This window comes from Perna viridis, chromosome 2 (genome assembly GCF_037379345.1).
Source record: "Perna viridis isolate PV_CMFRI_1.1 ecotype Kerala chromosome 2, ASM3737934v1, whole genome shotgun sequence".
NCBI lineage: Eukaryota > Metazoa > Mollusca > Bivalvia > Mytilida > Mytilidae > Perna > Perna viridis.
Window position 1 is genome coordinate 44,674,643 of NC_142446.1, and position 13,827 is coordinate 44,688,469.

The 13,827-nt window shown below is 31.7% G+C and overlaps 1 protein-coding gene and 1 long non-coding RNA gene across 5 annotated transcripts; both read left to right on the forward strand.

Moving 5' to 3' along the window:
* Positions 1 to 31: 31 nt before the first annotated feature.
* On the forward strand, positions 32 to 4,322 carry LOC148625281 (uncharacterized). Its single transcript, XR_015919890.1, has 4 exons — positions 32 to 210; positions 2,665 to 2,767; positions 3,304 to 3,379; positions 4,083 to 4,322. It is a non-coding gene; the product is annotated as an uncharacterized LOC148625281 (long non-coding RNA).
* A 2,237-nt stretch (positions 4,323 to 6,559) lies between these two features.
* On the forward strand, positions 6,560 to 13,685 carry LOC148625282 (deacylase AADAC-like). Of its 4 annotated transcripts, none has more exons than XM_088568750.1 (7): positions 6,560 to 6,621; positions 8,859 to 9,071; positions 9,727 to 9,822; positions 10,810 to 10,930; positions 11,909 to 11,972; positions 12,544 to 12,665; positions 13,001 to 13,685. In XM_088568750.1, the coding sequence occupies exons 2-7, from the start codon at positions 8,931 to 8,933 to the stop codon at positions 13,657 to 13,659; spliced, it is 1,203 nt and encodes a 400-aa protein (XP_088424876.1). In that variant the 5' UTR covers positions 6,560 to 6,621; positions 8,859 to 8,930; the 3' UTR covers positions 13,660 to 13,685. The 4 variants fall into 4 exon arrangements, with proteins under 4 accessions (XP_088424876.1, XP_088424878.1, XP_088424874.1 ...); XM_088568752.1 differs by having other exon boundaries at positions 6,587 to 6,616; XM_088568748.1 differs by lacking the exon at positions 6,560 to 6,621 and adding an exon at positions 7,362 to 7,504.
* The last annotated feature ends 142 nt before the right edge of the window (positions 13,686 to 13,827 follow it).

Here is a 13,827-nt window from a genome sequence, read left to right on the forward strand (position 1 = left end):
GGAGTAGCGAAAGTACAATTGCGATAGTAGCGATGGGAAAACGAAACCTCTGTATAAATCCCCGATATTGTAAAAGATTTCTGGAAAATGAATGAATTAGTGACCCAGGGTCAGTTAAAAGCAGATAAAACCAATCCCTTTGTGTTGTGTGATCACTAACAGCTAGGTCAGGCTTAATACACGTTGGGCTTTGGAGACGCATATTTTAAGGTAACCAATTTGATGCAGGGTAACAATTTTTCCTTTACACAAAAATAATTATAATGTTTTGGGTGTTTCATGTATAAATAAATGTTTTTCGGAAAAAATGAATACAGATAAAACAAGTGAATAAGGTCGTTGTTCTTGTACATTCTCTTATTAATGATTTGTATTTTTACTCACTTGAAATATATTCGTAAGACCGATAAACTATCTCTAGAATATTTATTCATGATATCACTTACTATGGAAAAAGACGAACAGTAGATACAATTAATTAAGTGTACTATAAATAGAGTGAACACTTTTGTCATTTATTTACACATCCTGTCGGTTTCGTTTTTTATTAACATTTTGGCATTCAATAGCAGGTAAAATAAACAAAGGAAAAGTCGAAATTAAGAAATATTAAATAAACAAAAACAAAACAAAACAAACAAACAAACAAACAAACAAACAAACAAAAAACAACGAAAAAACCCAAACAAACAAACAAACAAACAAAAAACAAAACAAAACAAAAACAAACAAAAACAAACAAACAAACAAATAAACAAAAACAAAAAATTCGTGAACCGAATTATTTTATCAAATCTGAAAATAGGTCATTGCTTTAGCAAAGCTGTTTTTTGAAAATCTAACAATTTTTAAAATGAAAGTTGTAGAATTTAGCCAGACTTGATGTATTGATGAATGAAATGAGAAGAGGTTTATTAATAATCATTTTCTTTTCGTCTTCTTTTCGCTGGGTTCTATGTTTATCTATTTGTCAGTGTGTCATACATCTGAGGATGATTATAGTTATGTTAGATACAAATAATTATTTCGCTAAAATTATAAAAAAATACAAAATATTACCGCACATTATGACACAAAATATACTTGTAATAACATATTTAAGCGAAACTTCTTCACAAATCCCCAAGGATCTTGGTTTCTGATCAATGTAGAGCGAGTTTTTAAAACCTGAATAAATGTCCGATATTTTTAAAAAATCTGATTTTTACAAAAATAACAAATCGGTGAAGTTAATCGAATGAGATAGATGACGATAACGAGCAAAAAAAATCAAAAGCAAAACTAAACAAAACAGACAAAAAAAACAAAAAAAACAAAAAAAACAAAAAAAAAAACAAAAAAGACAACCGCAACAAAAGGAAAGAAAACAAAAACAAAATCATTGAATGTCTTTTGAAACACATTTTCAACCTTTACTATATACATGTATGTTCTTTTCAATCGATTTGGTCTTCATTCTCCCAAGCCAGGCCCCGACGTGTCATAAGACCATCCTAATTTTACTTTCTAAGACATGACTTAAGACATGTCTTGGGATACTTTCATTGACATGGCCCCTGATTTCGAGGATAACTTGTGGCGTATTTATTAAATGGCTTTACAATGACATGGTTCAATAGTTTTTTTAAAGTCTCACCACATACATTCATATAAAAGATGATAACAATAAGACATAAAACATACAAATTAAAATGCATGAGCAATTCTAAAAAGAACTATGAGAGACTATTGAGAACCTGGTAATATATACATCTAAAATACAGTTAAAAAAGGTACGATTTATAAAAAGTATCATAGATAAATAATATAAAATACTATTTCTTCTCAGTAAAAAATACTATGGCAGGTTTTGGCAACTAAGCTACATACAATTTCATTGTTAAATAAAAATATAAATTTATCATCATCAGACAATGACAAAAAATTTTTTCATTATTACTAATAATATCTTTTGACATTTGCTCGTGAGTAATTTCCTTTGAAAGTTGACCCGTTCATTCGAAGAATTGATTGATGATATCATAATTATTTGTGATGCAAAAAAATTAATTCTTACTTTTGGAACCTCAGTTTTTGAGATGCATTTGAGTTGAAAAGTAACTTTTAAATGCATGAAGAAAAGTTGTAAGAAGTTAAAATGGATTGTTATTATACAGATTATAAAAAAGGTTTGTGTTTTTTTTGTGTTTTTTATGAATGAGAAACCTGTATCATTAATTTTATTTATCAAAGTTTCATTCATGACCAGACCTTTTTCTACGTATTGTTCTAATATCAGTATTCATTGGACCTTATTAACAGACCAGCTAACTAACGGATGTTTTGAGAATACACTCCCTGGTTTCTGCATACACTGAATATAACGAGAAGGGATATGGCGAATATGTTAATAGAGACAACAACCCCCATTGGGTATTTTGAAATTGCTTCAGAATATCACCAATTCGTAACAAAATGTTTTTAATGTTTCTACATTATAAACTAGGTCAGATTTTTTTTTATCGAATAAAGAAAGGAATAGAAACTATTATTGTAAGGTTGTTAAATCATTTTGTAGAATAAATTAATTTCAGGATATGTGATTTCAAATCTTCTTCATGCTTTCCTGGCTATCATTAAATGTTCGATTTTTATACGATTTAAAACTTTAATCCACCCTTTCAGCATTCTCGTAATACAACGAATCAATCATGATGCAACAACAGCAATCGACTGTTATTGTAGCAGGTGCGCCTGCAGGTCCTACATATATACAGACACATGAAAGGTATGGTATTTATCAATTGTGGATTTTTAACGAAGTCAATACGTTAAATATGGACCTGTTCAGATTATATAGACCGAGGACGAAGTCCGAGGTTAGTATAGTCTATTTATTTCACAAGAAACGAATGATATCGCCATAGCAACTAAAAAAGAATTTCACTTAAAAAAAAACAACAACATTTTTTCATCACTGTTTTAACGAGACATTACGTAGAAGGTAATATTTGTTTCTGGGGCACAACCTTGATATGACCGTGTTTATACCAATAGCAAAATCATAATGCTTAACATATATGTTGTTCATACCTTTATTGTGAAAAAAAAAATAATATGCGCCTGTAATAATGCAAGGCTTGGTTAAACCCACCATTTTTATCGAAAAAGCCTGTATAAAGTCACGTCCATGTTTCCGGTTTTCCACCATATTGCCATTTGTTATATAGACTATATTCCATTTGACCATTACCTGGAGTATTTTCCTATTAGTTCGGTACTTTATATTTTTGCAAAATAGTCATGTTATTGTTGTTATTACAGGTTTGCTGATAAAATATGTTTGAATATAGTTATATCACTGTTTTGCCCTTTTTGGCCAATTATTTGGTGTTTTATGGTAAGTTTACTTGAGAAGGCATTGCTTAATTTTCAAGTTTGGTTTTTTTTTTTTAAAACAAAAGTAATTTTATAAGTTATAAAGAAGAAGAAAACAAAACATTTGGGGAAACAGATGGTCATGACAAAAATGGTTGAGCAGCATTAAACAAACAAAGTAAAACTATTACGTTTTCATGAAGAGTACCAAAAGAGTTCCAAGCTTTGCATCCGTCTAAATATGACGAGTGTTTTTTTTCAGTTGACAATGATCATATTCTAGGTATTGTGCCCTAAGGGTTAAACCTGATTTTACCTGCAAACTTTTTATTAGTAGACAAGTTTAAATTTGAATCATGAGATGTTGTATAAAAGAAAAATCAAGGAAACCAAGATTCGAGCGGTAATCACAAGAATGAATATATTCTAAAGATTAAGTCTTGACAGGAAAATTTGACACACACACACACACGCACAAAAAAAATGAAAAAGCCCAAAATTTACGTTCAAGGAACAAAAGTAAACAAAATCTGGGGCGAGGACCAAGTGCTTCGATGGGTAAGTGTCCTCTGCTTTTCTAAAAACACCCGCCGATGTACTCATAAAATGTCACATACGGGTAGATGATAGAGGAAAGGAAGACTATGACACGGTGAACAAATCGGTTTCAAGGTGCAGATGGATATAACAGATGTCGACTTTAAAGTTTTAATATTTCATTACAGTGTTGTTGTGAAAAGTGATTTGATTGTGGCAACTACGACCAAAGGTGATGGGAAAACAACGGATCACCATTTTAATGTCTTCATTCATATTCTCTGTGTACTGTTCTTGTGTTGATTCTATGGTCAAAACATTGAGTATTTACTTGTTTACTTTTTTGTATTCTTTTAGATCTGATTTATTTCTGTATAAAATCTTTTGATAAAGTAGTTTTTTTCCTAAATAAATCATGAATTAACGTCTTTAGCTTTACTTCCAAGAATGTCTGGAAATGTCTGATTGCAATTAAAATTATGAATTGTTGATTATTACATCTGTATTTAGAAGAATAATCAAGAGAGCGAAGATACCATTGGAAATGAAAAGAATGTAATCCTGGGACAAAGACCAGATACGGAAAGCAGACAAACACAATAAAGAACATAAATTAACTGAAATAATACGTACAAATTAACAAAAGTACATGAGCAACCCGGACTCTACTAAAGACTGGGAGCATGGACCAGCTGCTCCGGTATGGTAACCTTCCTCTGCTTTTCCTGAAACACCCACCGAGTTGCTCATAAAAGTCAATTCTGGAGTAGACGAAAGAGGAAAGGAAAACTATGGCACGTTGAACATATCAGTTTTCATAGTGCAGATGGATACACCGGAACGATCCACAAGTTCATGATGACGACCATAAAACTTCTGTAATAATAAGTGATGACTTCAATCATGTAGCAAAATAACCCTGTTCCAGAAGCCTAATTGTAAGAAGTCTAGCGCGATACAAAAAGTCTGCGTAGTCACGGCAAGCTCTGGCATAACATATGAGTTGTGATATGAAACTCCATACGCAGGTGCTGAAGGGATATTGTCACAGATGAAAGGAAAGTTGACAATTCTGAGTGAAAAGAAAAAAAAAAAAAAACAAAAACAAAAACAAACAAAAAAAAACAAACAAACAAAAAAACAAACAAACAAAGTTTGTTTGTTTGTTTGTTGGGGTTTAACGTCCGAGCAGCAATATTTCGGCTATATTCAGACGATGCACATGAAATTAATGATAACATGAACATGAAATGAAGATGAAATGAAAAAGGGATGGGACACAAGGACAATGGGGGTCGACAAATTTTGATTGCCACTTGAAATAGAGAGAGGTGGGTAGGGTCGGGCAATTTAGCCTCCTGTGGCGGAGCCCTATGGTTCCTACTCCGGGAGAATACCACAGTAGGGTTCTTTAACGTGCGAGGAACGTGGCATCTTTCCCAACTCGGTGCACCACTGTGGTTTGCGGTCAGGTTTTCCGTATTATAGCCTGACAACCCCAGCATGTAACACGCCAGGGGTACCCCATTCTACCACCTGGGGCACACATCCCAGTTGCTCTGTGGGCAGAGCGCTCTAGCCCCGGATAGGGTTCTGAGCACTATTTAGTCGCCTTTTACGACAAGCTTAGCGCTGCTGCAGGCCTATTCTTCCAACACCCGGACCTGCACGGGGGAACAAAAAAAAAAGAACAAACAAACAAACAAACAAAAGAAACAAACAAACATAAAAAAAACCTTTCCATTCTGAAAACATGTCTAAGTCATCGGAAGCGCCTTTCTTTGATTCGTTGTGTTGGACTCTGCAAGGTTGCTATTTGATGTTTTATTAGGCCTAACTATTCTGCAGATCCGTCAGGGGCAACTGTGATGAAAACTAGAGAAGCTCTCTATCTGCCTTTGCAACTCTCCCGCATTCACTACTATATAGCAGAACAGATTTCAAGTTGCTGTTGTAGTTTTATTTTAGTTTTTCTGCTGTACTGTTTGGGTCATCATACAATCATAGTTTTGTAGCCTATGAAATGTTGTTCTTGCTTTTGCCAGACAGTTTTTAATATCTGTCAATGTGAACTGTTTATGACAGTTCCTTAGTAAAGACATTAATGACTTGTAGAATTTCTATTCCATCTACTTCTAGATTACGTTTAGTTTGGACGTAAAATGTCATTTATTCTGTCTCTTTTGTGTGTTGAGTTGAAGTCCAACTTGGCTTGCAAAATGACTGAGTCTTTTCTTCTAGCATATAATTATCCCGAGATGATAGAAGAGCAATGTCAAAATCTAGGTCCTTTAAAGTTGAGAACATGGACCATGTTATTCCTCTTTCTCAGAACCCAGTCAATATCAACCAGGAGTAAGATAGGCGAGATGATACAACCTTGTCTTATTCCAGATTGTACACAAACCAATCTGTCTCTATGTTGTTCAGTAGGACAGAACAATAAAACTGTCTGTAAAAGCACTGGATGAAGGTCACCATCTTGACTGGCACTCCGTAGGATCCCACAATAGTGTGTCAGGCGGACTTTTTAAATTCATGTAATGGTTCGTTAACAAGAACAAAAAAAAAAAAAAAAAAACAAAAAAAAAACAAAAACAAAAAACAAAAAAAAATAAATAATAATAATAATAAAAAAAAAAAAAAAAACAAAAAAACAAAAAAAACAACAGCACACAATTCCTAAGAACTGATTATTAGGTGACAGATGTACCCCATTCGTGTATGGTTGGTTCAAATTCCATATATCATCAATCACATTCTTTTTTTCCAGTTTATTTAAATATTATTTTTATATTAAATAATAGATATGCAGAGCTTTGCTAATCTTTTTCTTACGATGTTGGATAAACTATAGCCTGTGTATCAATTTAATTCTTTTAATTACCTTTCTGGAACACCTGGTGTTACTCCTCGTTTTTTGTTGAAGTTCATATTGCAATTCAAATCAAATATTCGAAGGTACGAGACCACAATTAATTCCCCTGGACTTTTCGAATATAGTTCCTTTTTTAGTGTGTTTCTTCCTGATTTTTTTCTGTTGCTGTCATAAGCTTTATTGCTTAGTGTTTACTGCAGAAATATAGAGCACGGAACAAATTTACGCTATATTTTTTTCATCCTGTAATTTTATGTGGAAGTTGTGATTTTGTCCTATGGAAGAAAATCAAAATATAGGACATTTGGCAGTGGTCACTTTTCATGTCGAAGCAAAGTTGCTAAAAATAAAAAAAAAAAGTGATGGTCAATTTTTCTGACACTCTTATAGAAATCTGCTTTTATACATTTTTCAATATTGGTGAAGGTTTATTGAGTTTGAAGCGGTGGAATTTTTTTCATATGTCAAGATTAATTGTGTCCTCGTACCTGAAGAAAGGTGGTAATTCAATCATTTTCGGACGAAAGGAATCTGAGTTCACAATGAATTGGTAATGACATATAGGAACGGTCTGTAGGAACATTCAAAATCTTTTAATAAACATAAAATTTTACCATCGAAGTAGTGCGTATCTTCACCTACTATTTTTGGATTTACTCTCCTAACGACCTGAATATTGACCTGTGTGTTAATGTGTATTTTGTTGACGTTAACTAGACTTAGTACCAGCAGGTGATGTTGTTTAATTTTAACCGCATATCGTATTTATTTATGTATAATAAGTCTTTTTTTTCACCTCGGTAGTGCAAATAAGACACCAGAGTATTGATCGGAGACCAATGAATCGTAAAAAGGGTGTGTTCCCATTTCGCCTTAGCTGTGAATTACAGGTACAAATAGGTAAAAAATACTAAGGCAAAATGGGAATTTTTTTTATATTTTTATGTTGTAAAAACAAAATACTAAACTAATGTGGTGTTCTCCCAATGATTAAGGCAAAATACTTATGAAATCAATTTTTATGGTTTTTTTTTTCTTTTTAAGCTGCTAATTTAAAATAGTTGAATACTTTTCAAGTTATGATTTGTCTTGATAAAATTCATTTAAAAAAGATACTAATAAAATATATATAATTTATTTCATATTTTAGTACACATACAATTCAGGGACTATTAAAAAAACAACAAAATGATATATGATTTTTTAAAAACAAATCTAATGACTGTATATGTATATAATTGAATAGTTACTATCGATGTACTTATTAAACATGTACACAAATATTTAGACGTGTTCACAGATTATTATGCCGCTGACCTCAGCCTGATACTGTATTCTGCTGTTGTTTTTAATTTTGTTCTGCAGGAATCCTGCTTTTATTATGATTTTGCTCATTCTTTGTTGTATGTTTAGTATGAACATTTTAGTTTGCCTCTCCGTTCTTTTATGCTTATAAATATTTGGATGTGCTTATCTGAGTCAAATTTCTATCAAAGGGATCAGTTATATCATATTTATTTTGAATTTTGTTCTGTAATAATATCCATAAAAAAAGAAAAAGGCCATTCATAAAAAACTTAAGACAAAAACCCAACTAATACCATTTAAACACTTCACAAAATAAAAATAAATTAATTGACCAAAAATACCAACAAACAATATAAAGATGTACATATAAAATTATATATATATATATGTATATTAGGTTTTAATACTACAAAAACACAACTTGCACTCAAAATTACATGTTTACACAAGTTCCCATTTCGCCTTAGTTCACCCCGAATTTACTAGGCGAAATGGAAATAATTTTATGTACCGAATTTGACAGCTAAGGCGAAATGGGAACAAGCCGTAAAAAGGAGGTATTGGGATACCTGTATTGTAAATCATCATGAAGTTGGGGTGAATGTTTACAGGCAGCCCATATACTGCATAGTCCTTCGTGCAAAAATGACTAGCAGCTACATATGTTAGGTCATATACTAGAGTAGACGTCAAAATATAAGTAGATATTTCTAGATAAACTGCTTGAAAGGTTAGGAAGTATGGCCCAAAATTTGTTATAGTCACATTATATTTTCAGATTAGTCTGATACAGTTGAGTCATAACTTGATTTAATAGATCAGTTTAACCAGATGATTAACAAGTCTTATAATGAAGTGCGGAAAATGTTTGCTGGTTACACCAATAGTACTGTCAATACTGTTATATCGATACGTAAAATTTATACCTGGTGCTAAAGAACCATTCAATCAGATGACAACATTAGCTGTATTCAGTATCGCTGACGACGTGGTATGCATCAATTAAATAATTCATAAAACTATTATGTGAGAAGTATAATTGATGTTTATTACATAATTTATTTATCAGTGAAACAAGGTATGGTAGATAGTAGGTGTTTTAGTATCATAATTTGATATATTTTAATATCAAAACGAAGAAGACATAATATTTTACATTTCCATTAGAAAAGCGAGGTGCATTAATAGAAAAAAGTAAATATTCTCCCAAAATGGAATAAAACAACCTAGATGGTTTTAATTGTGGGAAAAATTAATATCTAATAGAATAAACAATTGACAAAGAAGAAATAACAATATGAATAGTGTAAACAGTCCGATAAAAATCAATCATTTACCGTACCTGCAATGATCTGTTAATGGATACATTTTAATGAATTAATTTGAAATAAATACTGTAATCTGATTGGTTAAAATAATTTTGTTATATCTCAATGGTTAAAAAATATTGACATGCCCTTATTCAGTTAAATTCAAAGCTACTTTTCTCATGTTTAAGGAGAAAAATATGTTTTCAAATTAATTTATAAGAATTGGCTATGATAAAAAATTTGTCTATTGAAAGATAACATAAATTTTCCATGTGCATATTGTTTATTGCGCGAAGTATTATAATAGCCAATTCTTAATTAGACCATTTTTTTCAGATATCCTTAATAAGCTTATTTGGTTATTCTACGATAGATCTTATAACGAGGTTTCATGAACATGTGCCTAAACCAAAACAGGACGACCGTGTTCTGGTAAGTTTATCTTTTAATGAGTAAACAAATTAAATAGAAATGTTGGACTCTCGGACATACTAATATGTTTAAAGTAAATGGAAGCACTTAGAAAACGTTTCCCTTTAAGAAAGAAAAGATAAACACAAAGAAGAAAATTAAAACAAGAACAAAGCGAGGCTTTGAGCCATATTTTGATCAACTTTTTACATTCAAAAAGCATGTTTGATTATTATGAAGTATGAAGTAAAATAAGCCTAATATTCTAATCCATTTAAATAAGCATTTAAGAGATGATAAATACCTGGTCAATTTTTCAATACATTTTAGGTTAGCAGGAGACTTTCGATAGCTATCTACAGTGAAAGGAGCATCAACACTCTTTAGTTACTTTTTATTGTGTTAATATTTTTGCTCATAAAATTTCCTAATTGTTTGCACACAGACTGTTGGACAGACAAACGTAAAGACATTGATCACCAAAAAATAGATTTCGAGATATTGGTGAAATGCATATAAATTTTGTAGGTAATTTCAAAATTTGACAAACGATTAATAGTACAATGTATGTATATTCTATTTACATGCTTTTAAGTTTTTAAACAATAAATATTGGACCATGAAAATAATTTGGTCCCAAATTATCTTTATATTGCTATAGAACATTTCCCAGTGTTATTCCCCTATGATAGACCCTTTATAAGATTTGTTTCCATAATTTTATTTTAGAAAGTTTGTACATTTAAACGAATACCATTTGCTTACCATACAGATATATATTTTATGCAAATTTTAATGATCTCTCAAGAAGAAGTTCCCCGTATAATATGTATGCTCTTCCTTAAATTTTTGTAAGAACTTTTTATTTTATTTGTTATTTTTTTTGGTGAACAATTCTGGTTCATGCAATGTCTTCCATCAAACTTACAAGTAATCAATTATTTTCTGTCTTATGTAGAAACTGTCTCTAAAACCTTAGTTATCATTTTCTACATTTAATTTCGACAGTCATCGGATGAAATATTTGATGATGTTAGAGTAAGAATTTACAGACCTAAATCATCCAAAGATAAAATACTGCCAGGTCTAATGTTTTTTCATGGTGGTGGCTGGAAATTTGGTTCTATCAGTAAGTAACCTTCCTCTATCTAAAAGTAAGGAAGCAAACTAATAATGTAGACATATCTTTCACAGTGACAAAATAAAGGTAAAATAGGAACAAAGCATCTGATCTGTATGAGGTTCGTCTAAGATTAATTAAGGGAACCAAGATTCGTGCAGAAATTAAAAAATGTAGTCCGAGGAAAAAGACCAGACAGGGAAAACAGACACACACAACAAAGAACATGTCATAACCAAAACAACACGTTAAACAGCAGAACGTAAGATTGGATACACTTTGTTAGTATTACTATCGATACCAGATAAAAAGGTTTCCCATTTGGAGACACCACAGACGTACAAAACGACAGTGTTTAGTTGAGAACTTCTCAAAAATCCGTTTATACCTTTGCTTGGAAGTACTTGTTTGTATGATAAATAAAGCAAAAATAAAACAGAACATAATGAGAAAGTGGTATCATTATCAGGTGCAATTCGAATTTCATATATAACTTGGTCATACTTTTGGTAAGTATACTTTACAGAGTAATTAATTTTCAATGAAAAGTATAATCGTTATTAGATCAGGATCCTGTAGTCGTTTGGATTCTAAAATTACATGCCACAAAAATATGCCCAACAATCAATCAATTTTCATCTTAGGAGACCTGAAATTTTAACAAGAGTTTGAAATTGTTTGGCTAAATTGTTTTCATCTACAAAGACATTTGATTTTATCGGAACGATTTCTATGACTCACGATGTTTACACTAGTTGAAAACATTTTAGTGATCTCTGAAAGGATTAACTAGTTTAAATTAAGGTTATACGTTGGAGCAAATGTTGCGTTTCACAATATTCGTTTTTTTTTTTATCTTCACGATCTTCTTTTTGCCATTGTCCATCCTGTAAATTCTATTTTAGTGCAAGGCGAGGGTAGTAGTTCTCGCTGACAAAATACATTATGTCGGTGTAATATTTTATGTAAGTCATTTTATATTTTTAGAACTTTATGACGCATTGACGAGAAATATTTCATTACAAGCCAACATCGTGGTGGTCTCTGTAGAGTAAGTTTTGCTACAACAAATCTGGGAAACACAAAAACGTTTTTATTTGTTTTTTTTTACTACGAAAAATCGTTTTCTTACAATACCTGTTACTTTATGTAATCGAAATATTTGTTTCTCATTCCTATTCACAGTTAATTAAATATCGTCAAAACTTAAGTATCAATCATAAAAATATATAGATGATGTATATGGATTTTTAGTTTTTTCTCTATGAGAACTTGCATGCAGTGTTAACTTGGAAGGGATTTATCACATACTCTAACTGTACTTATTTTCGCGATGGATGAATTTCAAACATTTAAGAGAATGTTGAAAGTTGTCGTTGTCGAAACGTTTAATATGTATTTTCGCGGGTACTTATTTTGCTAATAGTTACTAATCGTGAAATTCGTGAAAATAAATACACCACGAAAGAAAGTTCGATTACAGTAATGATGTTTTGCCCGTTCAACTTTATAATATAGCGTAGTCCATAGGACCAACTTTATGGTGGTAAAATGGTCTTCTAGTTTCCTTTTTTTTGCATTTCTAATATTTGTTTTATCTTAAAGCGCTTTCCGACTTTCAGATATCGACTTATGCCAAAATACCGTTATCCGGTGCAACTAAACGACTGTTTAAAAGCAACAAAATATTTTCTACATAATGCTGACAAATTTCAAGTCGACTGGTCAAGGATTGGTATAGCAGGTCTGTTTGATTTGATTGTTAACAGAATTAATGATTTTACGCGTAAAGCCATATTCTAATACTATTCATAATTGAGAATTTAAGTTACACTGTTTGTGTTGGTTGTTTGTATATCTTGATGCATATTCTTTCAAACAGTTTCACACACGGATCTAAAATTAATCGTGAAATGGAGCTGTTGTAATGACCATTATTTGCTCATTTTTGCCTTAATTTTGCTTGAAATTATCAAAATTATCCAGCCAGAGGGGGTGTCCAATACCTTCTGGATCCGCCACTGATACACCTAAACAAAAATTTCAATCGTCATCTTATCATTTTAATTTGTTTTTAAGGTGATAGTGTTGGTGGTAATTTGGCTGCAGCAGTTACAATGAAGTTGACCAACGAAATGGAACCAAACCTACCCCAAGTAAAACTGCAGGTTCTTATCTATCCATTCCTCCAAGCGCTTGACTTTAACTTACCATCTCACAGAGAATTTAGTGGAAGGTCAAGCGTTTGTCATTTAACTAGAGAAATTCTGGCTGATACTGCTATAATGTACGGATTTAAAGACCACGGAAGCCTTGAAGACGTATGCAAAAACAAGCATGTTTCAGTTGAAATGAAAAAGAAATATGAAAGTTTTGTCAACGTTGGTTTGCTAGATAAGAAAATGCAAGTCAGAGGTGGTTTACAAAAGAATCATGAGGAGCCAAATGAAACTTTATCAAGTCTGGTACACAATAATTTGGTTGATCCATACGCATGGCCTTTAATGGCAACAGATAACATGTTAAAGAAATTACCGAGGACATACGTCATAGTGATGGAAATAGACCCACTGCGGGATGACGGGTTGATATTTTTCGAACGTTTAAGAAGGATTAAAGTGGATTCTCAGTTGAGATACTGGCAAGGTTTGGAGCATGATTTGTTCAATTTATTTCATTATAATTCACATTCAGTAGCGGTTGACGATCTCTCTGACTATTTACGACGTAATTTGTAGATTGAAAAATAAATTCTTAAAATTCATTGGTACATCTTCTAACATTCGAAAATGTGTCATGAAAGAGGAAACACTTTAGGAGCGAAATTTAAAATCGAAAAGTATAATGATAAAGATGAAGAAAACAAAACAAATGCAGAAGCAGCCTACAAAAATCGGAAACAAGAG